A 20,826-nucleotide genomic window follows, 5' to 3' on the forward strand; every position below is an offset into this window, starting at 1 on the left:
TAGCCTGGATTGGACGGCCTTGAACTTGTCCATGACATAATTGCTCTTGCCTCAGCCATGGCGGCCGTTTTAATAAATCCTAAGTTTGTTGGCGCCGCTCGTTTACCCGAGACCGGAATTACCATACATTAGCGCGACTCTGTTGGTCACTTTGCTAATAACGGTCCCTCCGCCGCTTATCGATTCTGTCTGATATACAGCTTTAAATTGCCTGCCATCTGTTCTTCTGGCGCTCGACTTCTGTCTGCATAAAACCCAATATGGTATCTGGCAACGAGATCAAGGAGGCTGGCGTATTCACGTCGATGGCCAGCTATGACGACACTGTTCCTACTCCGCAGGAGAAGACAATTACAAAGAGATTGATGGAAGGATGGCATTGGTACCGCCCAGGCATTTCTCGAGAGGAGAAAATTCTTGTGTTCAAGCTTGACCTATCGATCTTATTGTTTGGATGCTTGTCGACCTTCACCAAGACATTGGACAATCAAGCATTAACCAATGCTTATGTCACGTATGTTCGCATTTGGTTTAGCCCCCAATCTCCGTACTAATGTTGTAATAGTGGCATGAAGGAAGATATTGGCCTTACAGGCAACGATCTCAATTACTTGACCGCTGTGTACTATTCCTCATATCTCAGCTTTATGATTCCCGCCAGCTTCTTCTTGACCCGTCTTCCTATCTCTCGGATCCTTCCGACGATGGAAATTCTGTGGGGCATCAGCACTTTCGGTTGCGCGTGGGTTCATAACTTGAAGCAGTTATATGTCTGTCGATTCTTCTTAGGCGCTACCGAGACAGTTGCATTTACCGGCGTCATTTATGTCATTGGGTCGTGGTATAAACGAGATGAGCTTGGCACCAGAATGGCACTGTTCCAGATTTCAGCGCCGTTAGGGTCGATGGTTTCTGGCTATCTGCAGACTGCAGCTTACAGCCATTTGAATGGTCGGCATGGTATAGAGGGATGGCGCTGGTTGTTTATTGTTTGCTTTTGCATTACCTTTCCGTGTGCATTAATCGGTTACGCCTGTTTTCCGAACCAGCCCAATAATACAAGACCATCATGGTGGCTAAAACAGAGTGAGATCGATCTTGCTAATAAACGGCTAGAAGCAGAAGGCATCATGAAGATAGAGAAGAAAATCAACTGGCGAGCGTTGACGCGTGTTCTCAAAGGATGGCCTTGGTATTGCTTCGTTTTCGCATGGTGCTTGTATGACCAGAACCAATTCTGGGGGACTACTCCGTTCTCGTTGTACTTGAAGGCAAGTGACCGGCATTACACTGTCTCCCAGATTAATAACTATCCGACTGTCGGTAAAGCCATTGCGATCATTTTGACGCTTGTTGGAAGCTACTATTCGGATAAGACAGGAGATCGATTCGGTCCCACTCTACTTGGCGCAATTTTGGTAGCATCTGGAAGTATTATCCTGGTCGTGTGGAATGTTCCTGAAGGTGCTCGATTCTATGCGTTTTTCATCGACGGTGCAGAAACCGCAATGAGTACATTCCTAATGAGTTGGGCTTCGGATGTGGCCAAGCATGATAGCGAAGCACGATCAATTATCACTGCGAGCATGAATTGCATCGGACAAGTATTTCTTGCCTGGGTGCCAATATTCACCTTCGATCCTACGGCGGCACCAAGATTTACTGTGGGATTTATTTTCTCGATGGTTACGGGTATCTTGCACGTTGTGCTAGCCTGCTTCATTCAGATGCTGGATGTAAGGAGAAAGCGCAAAGAGAAAAGGCGTGTTCTAATATATGCCCAGCATGGCACTGACGCTGACTTGAGTGATTTGGACAACCAAGGATCTACACCTTCAACGGGAGAAGAAAAATAATCATGTAATTTTGTGTATCTACTCTACTCTACTTAAAGCGTATCCAATAATCTCATTTGCTAATAATGGAAAAGTATATGTTATTGAAGACAGCTCGTAGGGTTAGACATAAACTTAGCAGCACCTTAATTTAGCTTAGTCAACATCTTGACTTTTTGAGTTGTTAACAGGTGGCTCTGTTTCACGTGACTTATGTAAGCCAACATTAAAGCGTTTGCGTGTCCCATCTATCCGCTGGCTACAATTGATCTCGGATCACAAGATTCAGACCAAGTGATCCGATTCTCTTTGATTGTACGCAGTAATAATGAAGGTGTCTTTAGTTTCTACAATTTTAGCAGCTGCTTCGATGGCAGTTGCGTCAGATGTCGTCAGTTTAACCAAGGACAACTTTGCGTCTTTTGTGGCCGAGCACCCACTGACTCTTGCAGAGTTCTTCGCTCCGTGGTGGTATGTTAATGATCATCATATACTACGATCGATAATTGGATGTCTAATAACTTGGTCTGTATTTAGCGGACACTGCAAGGCTCTGGCTCCTGAGTATGAAGAGGCTGCAACTACCCTGAAGGAGAAGCACAAGGACATCGCACTCGCGAAGATCGACTGCACAGCCGAGAATGAGCTGTGCAACGAACAAGGCATCGAGGGCTTCCCAACACTTAAGGTATTCCGAGGCTTGGATTTGGTCTCGCCTTACACCGGCCAGAGAAAGGCTGATGCCATAGTCTCGTACATGATCAAGCAGAGCCTGCCAGCTGTCTCGTCGCTTGACAAAGACACTTTGGAAAACTTCAAGACCGCCGACGACGTTGTCCTGGTTGGATATTTCAGCGACAACGCTTCCAATCAGACTTTCACCAAGGTTGCGGATACCTTACGTGACAGCTTCTTATTTGGTGCGACATCCGATGAGAAGCTGGCGACTGCTGAGGGCGTCACTGCCCCCTCTGTCGTGATGTACAAATCCTTCGATGATAATAAACTCCTTTTCTCGGGTGACTTCACTGTCGATGATCTCGTAAACTTTGCCAAAATAGAGGCTATGCCTCTACTCGGCGAAGTCGGCCCTTCGACATACACTTCTTATATTGAGTCCGGCATTCCTCTTGCGTACCTCTTCATCGATAACACTGAGGACAAGGAGAAATTCACCGAGATCTTGCTTCCATTGGCGCGCAAGTACCGTGGTGTGATCAATATTGCCACTATCGATGCAAACATGTACGGCCAACACGCTGAGAACATCAACTTGAAGCAGGAATGGCCCGCGTTCGCGATTCAGGAGATTTCTACCAATTACAAGTACGCTTACGATCAGACGACAGAAATCACCAAGGATGGTCTTACTGAGTTTCTTGGACTCTTCGAATCCGGCGACCTCTCCCCGACAGTTAAGAGCCAGCCTGCTCCGGAAACCCAAGAAGGCCCGGTTTGGGTTGTCACCGCAAACACTTACGACCAAATCGTACTTGACGAGGACAAGGATGCTCTGATTGAGTTCTACGCCACCTGGTGTGGCCACTGCAAAAATCTTGCTCCCAAGTACGAGGAACTGGCTCGCATTTTCTGGGACGACGAAGAGCTTAAGACAAAAGTTGTCATTGCCAAAGTCGACACTCCCAACAACGATGTTCCCGATGACATTCGCGGATTTCCCACCATCAAATTGTACCCTGCTGGCGACAAGTCGAACCCGATTGTATACGAAGGCGACCGATCCATCAAATCTCTAGCTGACTTTGTCCGAGATCATGGCAAGTACGGAATTGACGGCTGGGCAGTCGCTGAGAAGAGCGCTGGGGAGACTACTCTTGAGTCCGAGGAGGAGGGCACAGCGGACCACGACGAGTTGTAATTAAGTATATGAGTTGCTAGACAATGGAGGTGTGATGGCAAGAGTAAAATTGTGAATTTGGCGTATTAAATCAAAACGTTCCGCTTGTTTGAATGAGACAAATGGTGTGTTGTGATAGTATTGACGCCGTCAGATGGAATCTTTGTTGATAGTTCCCATTTGGTGCTCAGTTTGCTTCAATTTGCTCTTTATTTATTAAGTATATATGTGATTGCTACGATAATTCAAGATAGAATCCATACTGCTCTAGGGTTCGATGATCGCGACCAGTAATAAAGTTGCTAGCAATGCGGGTTAGGGGAAATCTTAAGTTGACTGACCTGAACAAATGCACCGAATATACAAATCGCAGTTAGTGAGCAGACGAAGAGATTGACACTGTATTTCTTCATATATCATGGTGCGCTTCAAATCCCGATATATTCTCTTCACCGTCCACTATCCCGTCCTTAATGACCTTGACGAAATTAGTCCGTCAAACTACAGTGCGTCTAATGTACCGCCACTATTTCAGACTAAGAAAGCAACACCTTTATCGGACAGGAATATATTACCAGGAGGCAAAGAAGGAAATTTAGGGAAAGATATGAGGACACTCTTACAGAGGCGACCAGCACCGGACGGTGTTACGTTAAATGCCGTGAACACTGCTTTTAAGGACTCCGTAAATCGAAATTTTGGAGACCTGGGGGCAGGATTAGTTAGAGCGAGTGTTAGCTGTAAGTGGCCGTCGAACGGTTTGGTTTGGTTTCGCACTGATGAGATATGACATACTAACAAATTGCCTTAGTGAAATATTTTTCGCAGGCGACGTCTACCGGTATAATACGTGTGTCAAGAGATCACTACCGGATAGTGTGGGCAGCGCTTACGTTCCTCAACGAGATTGCTGGAGTGAAAGTTATGATCACAGTAGACCATATATCTGGGACAATGAGGAAGTGTGAAAAAGTCGCTATTTCGAAGAATGTCAAAGTCGTGCGAGAACTTAGTGGCGACATGTAGTTTTACAAAGTGAATTCGTATGTACGTTAAGTGTGTAGACAAATTGATCAAAGATGTAATGTACGATATATTGCTGGAGTTGACGGAAGTTGGAGTTGCGAGCATTATTCAAAGAGATATATTTTTGTATTCCGGTTGAGAAAACTACGCCATATCTTTCAAAAGTGATAATGTTTAATTTTTTTGTTGGCAAACCTCTCTTTCGCGTGGCATATTTCCAAGATTGTCTTTTTGAACTTGTCAGGGGCTTTGCTTACGATTCTCTCAAGAGACTGTCTATGGCGAGCATCATTTGTAGAACAAACCGTTCTTATGACCCGTGTCCGCATTTCTCGAAGATTACTGCGCATTAATCTTTGCAATCATATATGATAGAATTATGAAGACAGAAATGGACATGAAAAGTGTCTAATATATATTTATCCTACTAACTGGCATCTTGAGCAAGAATGCGGATACCATAAATACCATATGCGGCTATACCCATATCTAGAACGGCGTGAATAACTCAATATCGAATGCGAAGTACATCAATATGCATAAATCATCGCAGCTGCAAGCGGCGGATAGCCATTTTGAGAGTCTCTGAAAGGACGATTGCTTGTAATTTAGCAATCAGTACAGATGGCCACTGACCGATCAATACTTTTACTGACGACATCACAGAAACGAATAAATACACGGATTACGCATGTGGCTAACATATATGTGGGTATCAAGCTCTTTTGTTTCAATTTGTGTGAATGTAACGGAAAAATTTACGCGGCGAGTTTTCGGGTCCAGGAAATGGCGGGATCTTCTTATGAGCGATTGAGAACTTGCTGCGGCTTCGGTCATGCCATAATCTGACTCCGAGTCCTGCAGTATCGTCTGCCGTCCGCATTTCACATTCATATTGCTCACCAAAATCCAAATCTTTCGCAAATTCATATTGAAAAGAAATTGTATTTCGAAAAATATTACAAGGATATACCATATTCGGTATAATCACATTCTGTCCTCATCAACGGAATATGGATTAGAAATTTTGAAGCCAAACATCTGTTCCGACTCCATCTCGAGAAAATGTTGCAGCAGACCGTAAGATGATGTGCCCCCAAGGTCTGTCTCCTCCAGCTGGATTGCCGTGAAATTGTTAGCGTCCGTTATGAACAACCGATCCGAAGATAGAGCATCACGATGGAGTAGATTGTTGAAGTTGTTATATATGTCTCTGATAGTAGATATTTCGTCGCTAGAAAATAGTTGAGCATCGTTGTCGTAAAGGTAGTCGCTGGCCATGCTGCTGCCCGACGATGATAATTCTAGGCTAGGCTCATAAGGCGGGGGTTGTGGATCCGCAAAGGCTGGAGGCTCCAGGAGTGTCATTTCGGTAGGAGAATGAGCTTCAGGGGTATACATTGGAAGTGGTACGCCCGAAATGTTGGGTTCCAGAGAGTTCAAGGCAATTTGTTCCAGCTCCGTTAAATGTTCGGACCTGAGAAAAACTATAGGAGGGTGCTTTGTACTGACAGAGTAGACCAGAGAAGCTCCTATGCTCGGAGTTGCGTAGTGTAAAGATGACGTGGATTCCTCCTGCTGCGGCGTAGCTTCTTGTTCGTTATAGAGCGACAGTGCCGGCGTATCCAAATATAATGGAAGCATCGACCAATCTTCATCGTCCTTAGGAAGAATGTTTGCGGCTTCAGGCGATGGAGACATATCCGCCGAATCTGAAGATCCATTAGCTACCGAAATTGTAAACTCTAAATAATATGCAGCATTAGAAGAACAGTGAAATGATCCCGCAGCGCCATCGCTGTCAGGTTCCATGAGCGATATTAGGAATTGCAAGAAAAGGTTGTTGTCCTCGATTGCCTCTATAAATTCTTCAAATAATTGCTCCACCTCTAGTTCTTCTACTAATAGTAGTGGCGAGCTTATATGTGTGGCTATGGATAACGTTGATGCTGATCCGCTGGTGGAATCGTAGCTCGAGAATGACAGTTCGCTTAGAAGCGAGTCGAGGGACGATAAGGAAGATGATCGGCTTCGTGAATCCATTACCGTCAATTCAACGAGATTTTTAATGGTAGAAATATGTCGTAGAATAATATTGTCCGATGCAGAAGACGGTTATAGGTAACAAGGGCAGGCGTTGCTTCTTGCGCTCCCCATATAGAACTATTTGGACAAGGACAAGAGGTTCGGGGAGGACAATCGCACATTGGGCCGCCATGTCTGCGGCTCATATAATAGCGGGTTAGGGCTTAAGTCTCGATTCTGCAAGTGGCTAGCCGCATCGGCCTTATATATTTTGTAATCGGACATTGCAGTGATCAGTGTCCCGGCATAGCTGTAATATCTAGTCTGTCCACGTCAGACTTTCAATCAGACGGCGTTGTCACGCACTATGACATACGTCATATATTAGTAACTGTTCTTTGAAGTTGCCCATTACATAATTACATTCAATCGTAGATGGGGGACACTAGGCAGAAGCAAGCAAGCCCTAAACCTACGAAGTCACGTTTGGTCACTCACTTGAATGAGAATTTGAACCACGCAAGCGTGAACAAGCTTCTTTGTAATCAGCAACGCCATCGTATTCGATACTTCGATATAAAGTCAAGTCGCCACCAACATATACGATCCATCAAATAATAACAGCCATCCATCAAGAGCAGATCGAGACTTCCGACTAAATGCCATAATGTCTATGGATGCGGCCTATGTGTTGGAGCAATTTCAGCAAGAATGTAAGGATGCCCCGCCTTTTTTTTGTTTTTACTAATCGGATTGCTCTACAATTACAATTCGTCTTTTGTCAAACTATTGTGGCTAATATATGATAGTGGCGAATGTCCCGGAAGAAGTAGCGCATTATCTGGAGGAGATAAAGGCCAAGGATATAAAATTATACAATCTAAAGAAGCGAATTCAACATAACGATAATGCAATTCAGAAGCATATCCGCGCACATGGCTCGTTGGCGGAAAATCCTAAAGAATCCCAATATAACACCAAAGTCATTACGGATTTTGAGACTGCGATGAAACTGCAGGAAGAGAAATGCGAACTGGCAAGCAAATTGAACGATTTGGTATGACGCCATTATATCTGCGATAATGGGTTATATGCGCAAAACTTCGCGGCGAATCCACTAACATGATATAGGTTGCGCGCCATTTGAAGCGTCTGGATATAGAAATCAAGAAACTGCAGAATGACGGAATACTAGCACCTAGCACAGAACCAATTATTTTGGCATCAATGCGTGCGTTATCGACAGTGCCGAACACACTTAGCGCTGCACAAGCTGCTGGTATCGCTCAGGCGACTGCTGCAGCACAGGCGGTGGCAGCAGTTGGTCATCATCACCATCATCTCCAGAAGCGATCATCGCCTATACCTCTGGGCAGTGGAGTGGTGCGCGGTGCGACGCCTGCTGACATAGCGGCGGCAAATGCTGCGTCAATGGCTGGCAACATGCAGCGACCGACTAAAAAGCAGAAGATTGGAAGTGGGATCTCGTTGTTGAGGGGAACTCCTCCTGGGGTTGGGCATACTGCGAGCCCGTTGTCGGCGACAATGCTGACGGGGCAGACGCCTAGTGGAGTTGGAGCCGGGTTGATTGCCACTGCTGGTACACCTGGAGCGATGGATTATTCTAGTGGTATTGGTGATCGTAGTGCTGCGGCCGCAATTGTGAATCAGATTAGTCGGTCGGGTCTTGTACCGAGATCAGCTGCGAGTGCCATAACAGCAGCCAGTCTCAAAGGTAGTTTGTCTACCTCCAACAACAGAAGTAGTCAGAAATCATCTGCGCAGCAGTCAGCAGAAGATGAAGAAGAGGATGAGGAGAATAACGATAGCGCGCTATATTGTTTTTGCCAGCAGGTATCGTATGGTGATATGGTTGCTTGCGATAATCCGGATTGTCAGTATGAGTGGTTCCATTATGGCTGTGTGGGACTAAAGGCGCCACCGTCCGGGGTTTGGTATTGTTCGACAGCCTGCCAGGAAAAGGCGCAGAGCAATAAGCGGGGGGCCCGCAAGTAGTGTAAGATATGTAAGGAGATTGTACGATATGAGGTTGTTGGGCGGGCGTTTCGGTTGGATCCATTGCATTATCGTGTATAATAAAACTTGGCGTCCATTTATTATTCCTTGATTGCAAAATCTGTAGCATAGACAAGACATTGCCAGAATTACATAGACGCTGCTTTAGGGGTAAGATTTAGATTTCAACAATCGTCATAAGAATTCAGGTAGGATATTAACGTGACTCGACGTTCAACATTGCTCGGCATCCTAGGCTTAAAATTTTACCTTGCGAAGGAGACAGAGAGCGAGATGTCGAAAGAGACCCCGAGACCGGAGCGACCAGATTAAGCTGGGCTTCTAGGGTGGCGAGTGTCCTTGGGAGCTGACTTTTGGCGTGTGGCAGATGGTGCGGCTCAGTATAATTCCAGGTCATCGCACACCGTCCTTATCGCCAAAACCACTCCCAAGCCCTAGCCCTCTGTCACTGACATCTGATTCCAAAATTTGTAAGTCCGTAAGTCTCACCACACTCACTCCTTTCAATCTACTACATCATATCGCCGTGGATTAATTGCTATACTTTATGCGCTGATGACATTTTCTAGTCGACTCATACGCCTCTATTGAGAACTAGCGTATTTATCTTAGTCTCATCGTTTGCCACCTCAATATCCGGTTCGCATTTTGTCACGCACTCCCAGACATATCCACATCTACGCCATGCCTCACTACCTTGACGTCCCAGTCTCTAAGAGACTGTTGCAAATCTCTTGCGCTTTTATATGGTGTTTAACTGCCGCGGGGCCGATTTTCGTACGTATATCTTTATGGAGTTCGTTGCGCTCTTAGCGACTAACATCTCCAGGGATTTGCCGCTCTCAAGACCGTCTGGCTCCGCGAAGGCGTCTACATGGACCGATGTACGCCAGAAGAGAATGAAGTGGATTTTATATGCTCGGCTCGTGAGATTCGGATCAATTTTATTTTCACATGTGCTTCAGTCGTTACCAACGTTGCGGGCGTTATTGTGGGCATTATTCTTGATAAATACGGTCCCCAAATTTGCGGATATGTTGGTGGTATTTTGATTGGTGTTGGCGCTCTGATGTTGGCTTTTGCGGATAAGATCGTTCTTCTGGATCTTTATGTCTGGGGCTACATCATTCTAGCATTTGGCGGTCCCTTTGTCTTTATTTCGTCGTTCCACCTATCCAACGCTTTCCCTGCCTACTCAGGTCTTATTTTGGCCCTACTAACCGGTGCTTTTGACTCATCCACTGGCGTTTATCTTGTCTATCGTCTGATCTATGACGAGACGAATGGCCGTTTCCATCCCAAGGCGTTCTTCCTGCTTTATCTTATCGTTCCTATTTTCATTTTGGTAGCCAGTGCTACAATTATGCCGAACGATAGCTACAAACCGGGTGGAAATATTGCGAAGTTTGGTGAGGAAGACGATGATCTTGACTTGGTGGACGCGTCCAGCATCGTCGCTTTGGAGGTTGACTCGAGGACCGGCGGCATCGACCCTATGCGCCGCGATAAGACTGCGACGGGCGGCGATGAAATTGAAGATGCGCTTTTGAGCGAACAGGCAGCCTTGCTCTCTGATGGTGAGCGGGACCTGGACCGAAAGGATGTATACGAATATGATGCCGAGGAGATGGCCAAGTTCAGGATATCAGGTGTCTGGGGTGCTCTTCATGGTCGTACTGCACTACGGCAGATCCGTACGCCATGGTTCATATTACTCTGCTTGTTCACGATAATCCAGATGCTCAGATTGAACTATTTTGTCGCTTCTATCCGTGCACAGTACGATTTCATTTTTCACAGTCCGGATATTGCGCGCCGCATCAACGAAGTCTTTGATATCGCGCTACCAGTTGGGGGGGTCATAACCGTCCCTATCGCTGGATATTTACTTGACAATTACTCCATGACTGTCACACTTGGCGTCTTACTCGGCATGGGAACCACGATGGGCATTCTCGGAAATTTTCCATCTATAATTGCTGCGTATGGTAATGTCGGTATCTTCGTTATTTACAGGTCGTTGTTTTACACAACCGCCTCAGACTACAGCGCTAAAGTGTTTGGATTCGATACGTTTGGCAAAGTCTACGGCCTTATCTCGACAATATCGGGAGCATTCAACTTCGCTCAAAGTGCCTTCGATCACCTTACCCATGAGGTGCTCCATCGGGACCCGCGGCCCGTGAATTTCGGTCTTTTAATACTGTCAACTTCGATAGGTAGTCTGTGGGTCTGGTACGTAGCCACTCAAACCAAGAAGATCAGACGGTCAGCGTTGGAGATTGAGGCCGAGCAAGCGGCTGTGCTGCGAATGCCTGGCTATGCGTCGTCTGAGTATTAAACTAATATTTCAACTAATCCTTTCATCTAATTTTGGTCTTGGCTTTGGTTGTCGATTACTGTTCCGGTTAATAATCGCGTTACGCATGTTTGCTTTTGTATAAAAGTGCATCTACATGATTTTGTTGGGGTATGTGCTTTGCATTTTGGATTTGTTGCTAGAGCTGTTTGGAATTGGGATATATAATAATGTAGCATTTAACGCGTCGCCCATGAATTATCTACCTACCGATACTCACATAAGCATATCTATTTACAATCTCAGTTACTGGCTTTTATCCACAGAACGATAGTCAACAATCACAACACATTACGAATCTACGCTTTATACAAAATATCCAAGTACCCTACAGCCAGCTCATCCACAACGGCGTTTGTGCTGATACTCCCCGCAACACCATACAACATCGCAGTATCGCCCTGCGGCTTCTTCTCTGCCGCGATAGTGTGCATTTCAACCTGCGCCACAACTTCGCGCAAATCAGAAATCAGTTCCCCTGCTGCCGATACCGTCAGCCGTGTGCAAGCGATATGAATTGCAGCCGGCTTCTGCAGCGCAGATAAATGCCATCCCTTTTTAAGTAACTCATCCGCGATATCGTAAATGTTCAACGTTTCAGATGAAAACGCGACAACCGAGCCAATGGGTTGTCCGAGTACATACAGGCTTGGGAACTCATTCTGTATAGCGAGCCGTATACTGCGCGCAGCGGAGACAATGCTTCGGCATGATTCAATATATCCGTTTTCGCCAATTCGCATTAAGGTTGCCCAGCATCCAGCCATCAGAGCACCTGGTCGCGAACCCGCGAGAGTCGGCGAAGCGTAGACACCACCGGACCAATCAGTCGAGAGGAAGTATTGGTAGCGCCGTAACTTCGCGTCGCGGTACATGATCACGGAGCTGCCCTTTGGCGCGAATCCGTACTTGTGGGTGTCGCAAGAAATTGATGTAACGCCCTTCACTCTGAAGTCGACTAATGGCACTGTAAGGGTAGGATCAATTTCATTGTAGACTTTCTCCATGAACGGCAAAACGAAACTCCCAAGACACGCGTCCACATGCAGTGGGATGTTGTGTTTCAGAGCGATCTTGGATAGGCCCTCGATATCATCAATGATTCCGTGAGGAAAATTCGGCGCTGACCCAGCAATTAAGACTGTGTTGGCGTTAACGAGACGTTTGACGGCATTCAGATCAACTTTGTAAGTAATAGGATCCAGAGGAGCGTGCCTGAGCTTGATACCGAAATAGTACGCAGCCTTGTCGAACCCAGCGTGAATAGTAACTGGCGCGACGATTTCAGGCTCGGTTATGCACTTCTCGTACCGTCCTTTCATCTTGGCAGCCAAGCACACCATCAAAAGCGATTCAGTGCCGCCTGATGTTGACGTACCAACTCCGGACTCTGGTGCGTTGTACATTCGCAGAACCATGGCTACAACTTCAGCATCCATCTTTCGCACACCCGGGAAGATATCTGGGTGAAGCTGATTCGCGACTGAGAACATTCCGTAGGCTTCGGTCTGGAGTTTCAGAATATCCTCACCACCATGGTAGACCCCGCCAGACACTTTACCTGCTTCCCACGGGGAGTGTTCCATGTCGGCCAGTGCGCGCAATTCACTCGTAATTTGCTCATCAGTCCACCCTTCTTTTGGGAGTTCAAGCTGACGTCTAATACCTGGGCCGCGCGGGATCAATTCCTCTTCCGTACGCGTTAAGGTCTTCTCGAGCTCAGCGTTAACTTTCTCTCTGACACCGGGCAGTGTCATCATAAATCTGAAGAACTTGCGCGCCGAGAAGTTGTACAAGTCTTTGACGGAGCCAAAGATACCACGAGCTCGTAGCTCTCGAATGGATTTTGCTGCAAAACGGGTAGTAACGACGATAAACACGGCCGTACTTGCCGTTCGAAAGCTGAGATGTGCGTCAGGCATGTGTTCGCTTTGCTTAGCATATTTCATAGAGATCGACTATTTACCTTGTCGTCGAGATCATCTTGAACCAGATAATTTGAGAATGCGTCGCCGTGAGCACTGCTATTCTCGCAGCCGTGCCGGCTACGTGAATAATCGAACCGGCGATATCGGACGTCATTTGCAGTATTTGTGCGTCAATACGCTGAGGGATCAGAAGAATATATGGGACAGGCTACTGGAGCCTCCGTCTTGGCAGTTGGGCGACGAGTGGGAGGGGAAGTGGAGAATTTCTCACTTGTAGTTCGCGGGGCAATTAAACTTATGTGTGTGAAACGTAACTAATTCGTTATTTGAGACTCCGGGAGGTAAACTGTTCTATTATATGATACTCGCATAGATGCAGCCGCGATCTCAAAATCGGGCCGCTTAGACCCGGCCCGTTGCGAAAGTAGAGTCTGAGGGTCCCCGGGGTACGACACCCTGATTGCGAACAGCACTTGATTTTGTTCAGCTTGTTTACTTCCATGTCTCTATTTCGGCAGCACAGTCGGGTTTCTGATGCCTAATGATAACAAATGGGATCTAGAAAACCGAACACGAGCTTCTCGCTTCTCGGAGTCTAAGCTACATCAAATTTTCAAACCACGCCTCACCAGATCACTTGCATATGTCTGCTACTCCGTGCTCTCTTGTGACTAGCCTATTTCGCGAGTTTTCGTCAAAAGGGATGCCTGGACTGTATCTTCGTCATTATTACTGACTCGAGCTCCTAACACTGAATCAGATTTGAATCCAGTAAAGCTCATGTTGGTGGGTTTCGATCTGCAACCTTAATTACTTACGCAACAACCTATAAAAGAAGTCACGTGTGGTAACGTGACTTTCAGTTGGGAGGTTTTTCCATGCAGTCATCGTTATATTCATAAATGTCGATTTTCAACGCTCGGACTGGCGTGCTATCAGATCACCTGGGCTGTATATTTTGATATCTACGACATTACAATGAATATCGTCCATGATGTCATCGAGCGACCAACAGTGAAGCGTTCGGAACCAGCAGCTCCTCAAACTCCACAGTCGCGACGGCCGAAATCGCTGTGGCGGTCACGAACGAATGCTAATCAAATAGATATATCTTCACAGCCGGGATTAGGACGCTATAGTGGCGGATCTGCCCGTACTGATGATATGACTATGGCAGCTTCCATTTCGGAAGCGGCAAAGATTAGCGAAGAAAACAAGGGCAGAATAGCAGCAATGACACCAGAACAAATTGAAGCAGAAAGAGCTGCATTAGAAGCATCATTACCACCTGGACTGATATCTCGTATTTTAAAGCGGGACCCATCGGCAGCTGATGCAATTCTGTTGAACAGAGGCACCGGAATATTCGATGACGATGCAGCCGATAACGACGTGAGCACTCAGTCCAGTACTCTAAACATTAGAGAGACAGGCAACGATCTAGCCGCTAGAAAGAGGACTCAAACAACTGCTGATGGCACTACCCATCAGGAAGATATTGCTCCAACGAACACTGCTAACGATCCGTGTACTGCCCTGGTGAATCCTATATCTCAAAGTCCTTCTACACATTTCCCATCTCCAGTTTCTATCGAATTAGATCCAAGCGATCCAGAATTTCTTGAGCTGCTGCATAAGAAGTACTTCCCGGACCTTCCTGCGGATCCATCACGGCTCGCATGGATGAAGCCAGTGACAGACAAAGAAGATTACTCCTCCCCGTATAATCCCCAACAGCAGTCAGTGTCACCTGCAGATATCCGATTTGATTTCCATGGTGATATTATCCCTCCATCAAAATCTGTTTCGCTTCCTACGACCCTGGGGCTACATCATCACTCCGACTCTCCCGGATATGCTGGCTACACGATACCCGAGCTATCACATCTGTGCAGGAGTGCTGTCCCTGCGCAGCGCGCTATTGCTGTACAAGTTGTCGGCCGCGTTTTGTACAAGCTTGGAATCAACTACTATGGCGAGTATGTGGGTGATGCTCTGTGGGATATAGTGGAACACACCCGCGTAGTTGAATCGTTATATGAAGCGGCAGACGAGAAGAAGACGCACCATCTAGGGTTGCGGACCTGTGCAGTTGAAGCCCTTTGGTTATGGAAAAAAGGAGGTGGTAGAAGACATAAGACAGATTAAAAATATTTGACTGATAATATATTGTCCATGCTGTACATAGTTTACTGTTAGCTAAGCTGTCCTTCGTATGAGCTGTGCTTCGTTGTGAGATACATTGCGAGATACAAGGTAATGTACAACTGGAAGTACCGATAATCAATTGGCCGGTTGTTGTAGCTGCAAATCTCATGGTTTCTAATGTTCTATATACAAATCTGCAATATAAACCCGATCCAAAAATACGTTAATCATAAACGTTACCCAAAAACAAGGATGTCATATGCAATCATTACTCAGTCGCGGATCTTCATGTCTTCGCCTCAATTTGACACGAAAATCTTAAGCTTTTGCCAGAAATTCGGTTCTACTGGGCCATTTTCAATTTCTTTGGTTAACAGCCTGTAGTAATCTGGTTTTCCGGCGGGTTTCATAAGCTTGTCCGATATTGGATACTGCACGAGAAATTGCAAAGTCAGTAAGCTGGATTAACCCGGATGCCATGCATCCTATTCCTCTCACATATTGAACCTACAAGCTTCCTGTATTTGCTCTCTAATAGCTCTTCCATCGATTTTATCTGAAGCTCCAGTCTTGGAAGACCCTCATTGTCGCCATTTTGTCGCGCAGCCAGATCGTCCTTGAGCAGCGCCTTGAAGTCAAGTTGTCGTTTGAGTGCGTCCTTCGGCCAAGCGTCGATTAGTGATGCGTACCGCTTCAAGCTCATTTCTAATGAATATCGACTGACAAGTTCCTATTGCGTACGATTTGACCTTATAGAGAAGTTTAGCAAAATTTGGTGTCCAAGACAGTCTGACCCAAGACTTTCCAACCTAGCCCTTGATGACCCCTTGACCTGGAATTTACTTTTCGAGAGCTAGCGGCTCGCTTCCTGGATTTCACGACCCACACAGTCTAAACTCATATATGCCATCGCTGTCAACTTTCGACCTTCGACACGCCGCAGAGCTGCCCTGGACTTTTGACTACTTCCCTCCTACTTAATAGATTTGTTGTCGCCTATTCCGCTTCATTATCATCGCCCTACACAGCTGCTGGTCCTACTAAATTACCTATTGGCCACCATGTCCAACAGCGGTGGGTCGTCGAGCAACACACTATTCGCTCTGTTAAACCCGACCAACGACGACGCAACTGCTACATCTTCACAACCGTCTAATGCACAAGCGCCATACTCCGCCTCTCCACGCAGCCAGCCGCTATCGCCCTCGCTCTCTCAGAATCATGGATATTATGCTCCTCAACCTCAGCCTCCACCGCAAAGGGCATCAGCGTCCCCGTCGATAGCATCACTGCTCTCCCAAGAGGATATGCCGACTTCCCGATCGAACACAGCATCTCACACACCTACACATAAATCAAATGGCGATCAACCCAGCGGTCAGGTCGCCGTGGCCTCTCTATTATCGCCCTTACCAGCATCAGCAATTCCCACTGAAGTCCCTCCGAAGTCGCCTGCCCCGGCAGCTGCTGCAACTCCTTCCAAGGCATCAACGAAATCTACAAGCAGTGATACCGCAAGTCTCGCTACGCTACCAACTCCCACTACAAAGAAATCGAAGAATTCAGGCTCTTCCACAGGCGCACTCTTACAACTCGGTATAGGGTCGCCTGGCGGGACACAAAATCGCAACTCAGACGACGCGCCGACGATATGCCTACATGTCCCGCTGAGCGGCAAAACCAACGTCGTAGTCAATTTTGCGAAACTGGCTGAAGATAAGTACGGCTGGGAATCTCTACATCCAAGGATAGCATCAACCGCAGCAGAACTGTTTGATGAAGATGGTGCGGATGCAGAAGATTCAGAAGATTCTGGTGGTGACGACGACGAAAAGCCAGAGGCTGCTGGTGACGAATCTGGTAACGCGGCATCGACTACCAAGAAACCTGTCAAACGACGGAGGACTGATGGAAAATACGGACGCTATGATATTAATGATCCATTCATCGATGACTCGGAGTTATTATTTGAAGAACAAGCTGCGAGCACTAAAGACGGATTTTTTGTCTTTTCAGGCCCTTTAATTGCGGATCAGGATCAAGTCAGAATTGAACGTGCCGACGGTACTATCAAGCGGCCCGGACGGGGTAGAGGAGGAAGAGGCGGTGGAACTGGTCGAGGTGGAAAGCGAGCCGCTGCAGCTGCAGCTTCTGCCGCGGCTACAGTAGAGGCTTCGCAGTCGTCACCTGTCGCTATTGCTCCCGCTCCAGGAGGCCAGACACTCGCTCCGGCTGCTCCCGTTGTTCCACGGAAGAAGAAAGGTGCTTCAAGTGCAGTGGCTGCGGGCACATCACAGTCACCTGGGCCAACTGCGACAACGAGTTAGCTATCGACCAAGGATGTTACTTGAACTGACGATAACGAAAATATTGGTGTTATTGGCGCAATTGCGGAATTAGAAAGCATTCTTCTTATGGTGGGTGTACGATAATTGTGAAGTGGTACGAGACAGATCGAGGATATTGAAAAGGAATATTCAAATAGTTTCGATTAACATACCTGGGAATATAATCGTCTGTATTATTTCACAAATTCGATTCAATATGGCATCTAATGAATTTTCACCCATGCCATTTTGCTACAGGTAGTATACCTAAAAGTTTATTCGTCTATCCTTCCATCCACTAGGCATTTGAGAATTTCATTATAAATATGTAGAGTGCGTAGTCTAAGGAATGCGCAAACACTAAGTCAACTATCACAAAGTTGCTCAGCATTCAATAAATCCATATCTCTATCGGTTCTTTTAAGGCGGTATCGGCCGTTGTCGATGGTTCTTTTTAACTGCGACTTCCACGAAACATTAATGTTCAGGTTCACCTTTCAGTTCATCCTCACCCGCAAAATCAATGTCTCTTGACAAGGCGGCCTGTATTATCTTGGTCATGCCATCCTGTATTTGCTTGTCATGGGTCGACCGCGAAAGCAGGATGACCCGTTCGTAATGCTTAGCTGTAAATTTTGTTGTCGTGTCTTCGACTATCGTAGACCAGTTTGGCGATTTCCCGGCAGGATGGTCAAAGTCATCAATCGATTCCGTAAACTGTGAGATGATAATTCGATCGTTTGCCTATTATACAGACTTAGTTACGGAACTAACAGCGCCACTTGTATTCGATGACAACATACATCGGTGAATTCGGCTTTTGCGAATATCAAGTCATCGCTCTTTTCGATAATGCGGCCTCCAGTTTCACCCAAAATAATGTCGCTATCGCTTGATTCATGCACCCGGAATTGGTGTGCCTGCCGTACCACAATCGTAGACGTAGTCACTCGTGATAGATGTATGGGACCATATATCTCCCCGGCAAAAACCAATATGGACTTGGTGCAATTTGTGACTCTCACACTACTGAATGACGTCGACGAGGGCACGAATATTATGCAATTGCTTATTTGAGACATTAACATGCTCGTCGATGCCGGTAGTGGGTGAACGGTCTCAAATTTTCCTTCAAGTCTCTGCAACTGATGAACTGCGATACCAGGTAAATCTGACACAAGAGGGCTCGACCTGATCGGTTTTAATTGACTGCTGTCTGCCACATTTTCACGACTGTTGGTAATAGATTTTCGATTTCGCGTCGAAAATGCGAATTTTGATTTTGGCACAGCCTTTTCCTTCAAAGCATGGAACTCTTTCGTTAATTGATCCACTTGCTGTTAGCAACACGCAGGTCATTAGCATTCAGGAATCATAGACAGATCTGTTGGAGCATCACTCATACGCTAGCATAGGCTCGCTGATCGTAAGGTGCGAGGTAGACTTTGGCGTTTTGTACTTCTTCTATTAATGCTGCCAGTTTTTGATCAATTGACTCTATTAGATCAGTTGCAGGCAGTAGAAATGCATCTGCTGCAAGGAGAGTGTCAAGTTCTACAATGTGACAATTAGCCGAATTCAACACCTCACTGCATAATACCAACTCCACATTACCTTTCTTGGCGGTCCGAAAGTTGATATAGAAGGTCTGCTGGGTCTGATGGAGCTTAGACATACTTTCTGTTATCAGCTCGAGATTACGATCGGTGCCCAGTACAATATACGCTACAGTGCATTTACCGAAACCGTGAACTTATAACCGGTGCGGCGTCGAAATCTAAATCTCCGCTTCATGCTCTAGCACCGATAGGCTACTTTCTAGCATGGTTGTAAGGCTTGCAGCTATGGCAGCAGCAAAATGGCTTGACTCCCCAGACAGAATTCGTCACCTGTCCTAAGCCTTGATCTGGCTACTCTTGACATATGCGCAATTCGAAGCTGCATATACCAAAAAAGCTATTATAAAGGAGTACCTTAATGTATCATATTATGGTAATTGGCACATATTTGACATTTGTTTTAATATCAAAGCATCGTAATCGATCCGCAAGACCCCAAATATACATTGTACAATAGAACTGCCATCTAGACCATATCCGTAATACACTACTCCATACCTTTTAACTCATGAAATAATCTAATCTATGCCTCCTCAGAAGATTGAGCTGCAGACTTTCCGCTCGGGTAAAAAATACCTCTGCCCTCTCCGACCTTGCTAATTGTCTCAGACAGTGGGACACGACTCCTTGTGGTCCAGAAGTCCGACTGCGATCCGTCGAGCTTGGGACGCTCAGCTTCGTCTTCCTTGGAAAGGCCACCGAATATACCACCAGCCCATCGAGAAAGACCCAAAATTGAACCGAAAAGAAGAGATGTGAAAACAAAGTTCGTTATCGTGCCAGCTGTGAAAATTAGCAAAACGGCAACTCCGCCAACATGCATGAACATACCTCTAACACCGATCAGACCACCAGCTGCCAAACCGCCATAAAAATTGTTCCAACCATCCTCTCGCTCCCGTAGATTCGACGCTGCAACTTCCACAAACTGATACGTGCAACCAACCGAACCTACGTCATGTTAGACGCATTTTCAGCCGTGGTCAACTGAGAACATACCCAAGAAGAAAGACTCCTTTCCAACGCGCATCAGTGACGGTATTAAAGGCGCCCGGAAATGACGGAAACGCTCCATGGCAGTCGCATACGTGAGTCCAATGCCAAATGCCGGTATGACGGCCTTGGATGTTATTACCAAAGCATCCCTGGGTTCATACGCCGGATAGTCATGAATAGGATAAACAACTTTTGGCACTATAGACATGATGACGGATTACTGTACTGCTGGCGATGTGATAAATATGGGAAGACTCGATTTCAAGATTCGGCTTTGTTCTGATCTAGAAAAGCTTTGACACCAAAATCTAATGAGGAAAACCTTTCAAGATTGTTCACTAGCGATATTGCAAAAATCTTCTCTCCAAGCCCTGACAAGTTAATTGCGGATCTCTTGCTGGAGATGCTGCAGAATTTGTTGCAATTCGCGTAATGTAGTCGCAGTCTGTGGATTCTGAATGCCAACCTACACGTAGGCCCAATCAGACGTTCTCGATTTTGTTTGGTCCGCCAAGTTTCCGGCGCGAGCCCAGTTACTAGCGTCTTTGCGGTCGTATATATGACAGTTTATGTTGCGCATGCGCGGTGATATTACAATGACGCTTCCCCCATAAATCAAATGTTTTATGCATTTGCGCAACATCTAATGAGATTTCTAGCGCGACACG

The 20,826-nt window shown here is 46.3% G+C and overlaps 12 protein-coding genes across 12 annotated transcripts; 7 read left to right on the plus strand and 5 right to left on the minus strand.

The window, feature by feature from the left end:
• Window positions 1-365: 365 nt before the first annotated feature.
• V1513DRAFT_385268 (major facilitator superfamily domain-containing protein) lies at window positions 366-1,856 on the plus strand (the record flags this gene model as incomplete). Its single annotated transcript, XM_066895205.1, has 2 exons — window positions 366-514; window positions 566-1,856. 2 exons carry the CDS (start codon window positions 366-368, stop codon window positions 1,854-1,856), a joined length of 1,440 nt encoding a protein of 479 aa, XP_066750993.1.
• A 211-nt stretch (window positions 1,857-2,067) lies between these two features.
• Window positions 2,068-3,979, plus strand: V1513DRAFT_452925 (thioredoxin-like domain-containing protein). The gene is made up of 2 exons (XM_066899180.1): window positions 2,068-2,306; window positions 2,373-3,979. The coding sequence occupies exons 1-2, from the start codon at window positions 2,164-2,166 to the stop codon at window positions 3,712-3,714; spliced, it is 1,485 nt and encodes a 494-aa protein (XP_066750994.1). The 5' UTR covers window positions 2,068-2,163; the 3' UTR covers window positions 3,715-3,979.
• On the plus strand, window positions 3,914-4,798 carry V1513DRAFT_260210 (ribonuclease P/MRP protein subunit). The gene is made up of 2 exons (XM_066894513.1): window positions 3,914-4,433; window positions 4,505-4,798. Exons 1-2 carry the CDS (start codon window positions 4,112-4,114, stop codon window positions 4,717-4,719), a joined length of 537 nt encoding a protein of 178 aa, XP_066750995.1. The 5' UTR covers window positions 3,914-4,111; the 3' UTR covers window positions 4,720-4,798.
• Window positions 4,799-5,542: 744 nt separating this feature from the next.
• Window positions 5,543-6,762, minus strand: V1513DRAFT_420577 (uncharacterized protein; the record flags this gene model as incomplete). The annotated part of the gene is made up of 1 exon (XM_066895938.1): window positions 5,543-6,762. One exon carries the CDS (start codon window positions 6,760-6,762, stop codon window positions 5,707-5,709), a length of 1,056 nt encoding a protein of 351 aa, XP_066750996.1. The 3' UTR covers window positions 5,543-5,706.
• Window positions 6,763-7,273: 511 nt separating this feature from the next.
• V1513DRAFT_452932 (inhibitor of growth proteins N-terminal histone-binding-domain-containing protein) lies at window positions 7,274-9,070 on the plus strand. The gene is made up of 3 exons (XM_066899181.1): window positions 7,274-7,457; window positions 7,554-7,801; window positions 7,876-9,070. The coding sequence occupies exons 1-3, from the start codon at window positions 7,412-7,414 to the stop codon at window positions 8,758-8,760; spliced, it is 1,179 nt and encodes a 392-aa protein (XP_066750997.1). The 5' UTR covers window positions 7,274-7,411; the 3' UTR covers window positions 8,761-9,070.
• Window positions 9,071-9,269: 199 nt separating this feature from the next.
• On the plus strand, window positions 9,270-11,394 carry V1513DRAFT_420582 (major facilitator superfamily domain-containing protein). The gene is made up of 2 exons (XM_066895939.1): window positions 9,270-9,558; window positions 9,611-11,394. Exons 1-2 carry the CDS (start codon window positions 9,466-9,468, stop codon window positions 11,120-11,122), a joined length of 1,605 nt encoding a protein of 534 aa, XP_066750998.1. The 5' UTR covers window positions 9,270-9,465; the 3' UTR covers window positions 11,123-11,394.
• V1513DRAFT_452934 (pyridoxal phosphate-dependent transferase) lies at window positions 11,309-13,452 on the minus strand. Its single transcript, XM_066899182.1, has one exon. It carries the CDS (start codon window positions 13,087-13,089, stop codon window positions 11,440-11,442), a length of 1,650 nt encoding a protein of 549 aa, XP_066750999.1. The 5' UTR covers window positions 13,090-13,452; the 3' UTR covers window positions 11,309-11,439.
• A 780-nt stretch (window positions 13,453-14,232) lies between these two features.
• V1513DRAFT_385237 (RPAP1-like protein) lies at window positions 14,233-15,216 on the plus strand (the record flags this gene model as incomplete). Its single annotated transcript, XM_066895204.1, has 1 exon — window positions 14,233-15,216. One exon carries the CDS (start codon window positions 14,233-14,235, stop codon window positions 15,214-15,216), a length of 984 nt encoding a protein of 327 aa, XP_066751000.1.
• Window positions 15,142-16,002, minus strand: V1513DRAFT_452938 (uncharacterized protein). The gene is made up of 2 exons (XM_066899183.1): window positions 15,728-16,002; window positions 15,142-15,647 (listed from the first exon to the last, which is right to left on the minus strand). The coding sequence occupies exons 1-2, from the start codon at window positions 15,917-15,919 to the stop codon at window positions 15,516-15,518; spliced, it is 324 nt and encodes a 107-aa protein (XP_066751001.1). The 5' UTR covers window positions 15,920-16,002; the 3' UTR covers window positions 15,142-15,515.
• Window positions 16,003-16,009: 7 nt separating this feature from the next.
• V1513DRAFT_452941 (uncharacterized protein) lies at window positions 16,010-17,782 on the plus strand. The gene has a single exon (XM_066899184.1). The coding sequence runs from the start codon at window positions 16,278-16,280 to the stop codon at window positions 17,541-17,543; it is 1,266 nt and encodes a 421-aa protein (XP_066751002.1). The 5' UTR covers window positions 16,010-16,277; the 3' UTR covers window positions 17,544-17,782.
• Window positions 17,782-19,451, minus strand: V1513DRAFT_260371 (uncharacterized protein). The gene is made up of 4 exons (XM_066894514.1): window positions 19,158-19,451; window positions 18,949-19,097; window positions 18,347-18,880; window positions 17,782-18,287 (listed from the first exon to the last, which is right to left on the minus strand). Exons 1-4 carry the CDS (start codon window positions 19,216-19,218, stop codon window positions 18,021-18,023), a joined length of 1,011 nt encoding a protein of 336 aa, XP_066751003.1. The 5' UTR covers window positions 19,219-19,451; the 3' UTR covers window positions 17,782-18,020.
• A 54-nt stretch (window positions 19,452-19,505) lies between these two features.
• Window positions 19,506-20,621, minus strand: V1513DRAFT_452945 (uncharacterized protein). Its single transcript, XM_066899185.1, has 3 exons — window positions 20,162-20,621; window positions 19,994-20,113; window positions 19,506-19,945 (listed from the first exon to the last, which is right to left on the minus strand). The coding sequence occupies exons 1-3, from the start codon at window positions 20,364-20,366 to the stop codon at window positions 19,686-19,688; spliced, it is 585 nt and encodes a 194-aa protein (XP_066751004.1). The 5' UTR covers window positions 20,367-20,621; the 3' UTR covers window positions 19,506-19,685.
• Between the last annotated feature and the right edge of the window lie 205 nt (window positions 20,622-20,826).

This window comes from Lipomyces chichibuensis, assembly GCF_038497645.1.
Source record: "Lipomyces chichibuensis strain CBS 12929 unplaced genomic scaffold V1513scaffold_53, whole genome shotgun sequence".
Taxonomy (NCBI): domain Eukaryota; kingdom Fungi; phylum Ascomycota; class Lipomycetes; order Lipomycetales; family Lipomycetaceae; genus Lipomyces; species Lipomyces chichibuensis.

Coding starts and splice junctions, on each gene's coding strand:
- V1513DRAFT_452938 (XM_066899183.1), bottom strand. CDS start 15,919: ATGAGCTTGAAGCGGTACGCATCACTAATCGACGCTTGGCCGAAGGAC. Junction 15,648..15,727: donor AGAGCAAATACAGGAAGCTT/GTAGGTTCAATA, acceptor TTTCTCGTGCAG/TATCCAATATCGGACAAGCT.
- V1513DRAFT_260210 (XM_066894513.1), top strand. CDS start 4,112: ATGGTGCGCTTCAAATCCCGATATATTCTCTTCACCGTCCACTATCCC. Junction 4,434..4,504: donor AGTTAGAGCGAGTGTTAGCT/GTAAGTGGCCGT, acceptor AAATTGCCTTAG/TGAAATATTTTTCGCAGGCG.
- V1513DRAFT_452934 (XM_066899182.1), bottom strand. CDS start 13,089: ATGAAATATGCTAAGCAAAGCGAACACATGCCTGACGCACATCTCAGC.
- V1513DRAFT_452945 (XM_066899185.1), bottom strand. CDS start 20,366: ATGTCTATAGTGCCAAAAGTTGTTTATCCTATTCATGACTATCCGGCG. Junction 20,114..20,161: donor AAAGGAGTCTTTCTTCTTGG/GTATGTTCTCAG, acceptor AACATGACGTAG/GTTCGGTTGGTTGCACGTAT. Junction 19,946..19,993: donor TGGTCTGATCGGTGTTAGAG/GTATGTTCATGC, acceptor TAATTTTCACAG/CTGGCACGATAACGAACTTT.
- V1513DRAFT_420582 (XM_066895939.1), top strand. CDS start 9,466: ATGCCTCACTACCTTGACGTCCCAGTCTCTAAGAGACTGTTGCAAATC. Junction 9,559..9,610: donor CTGCCGCGGGGCCGATTTTC/GTACGTATATCT, acceptor TAACATCTCCAG/GGATTTGCCGCTCTCAAGAC.
- V1513DRAFT_452925 (XM_066899180.1), top strand. CDS start 2,164: ATGAAGGTGTCTTTAGTTTCTACAATTTTAGCAGCTGCTTCGATGGCA. Junction 2,307..2,372: donor GAGTTCTTCGCTCCGTGGTG/GTATGTTAATGA, acceptor GTCTGTATTTAG/CGGACACTGCAAGGCTCTGG.
- V1513DRAFT_260371 (XM_066894514.1), bottom strand. CDS start 19,218: ATGTCTAAGCTCCATCAGACCCAGCAGACCTTCTATATCAACTTTCGG. Junction 19,098..19,157: donor CTTTCGGACCGCCAAGAAAG/GTAATGTGGAGT, acceptor GTCACATTGTAG/AACTTGACACTCTCCTTGCA. Junction 18,288..18,346: donor CAAAAGCCGAATTCACCGAT/GTATGTTGTCAT, acceptor TCTGTATAATAG/GCAAACGATCGAATTATCAT.
- V1513DRAFT_452941 (XM_066899184.1), top strand. CDS start 16,278: ATGTCCAACAGCGGTGGGTCGTCGAGCAACACACTATTCGCTCTGTTA.
- V1513DRAFT_452932 (XM_066899181.1), top strand. CDS start 7,412: ATGTCTATGGATGCGGCCTATGTGTTGGAGCAATTTCAGCAAGAAT. Junction 7,458..7,553: donor GGAGCAATTTCAGCAAGAAT/GTAAGGATGCCC, acceptor AATATATGATAG/TGGCGAATGTCCCGGAAGAA. Junction 7,802..7,875: donor CAAGCAAATTGAACGATTTG/GTATGACGCCAT, acceptor AACATGATATAG/GTTGCGCGCCATTTGAAGCG.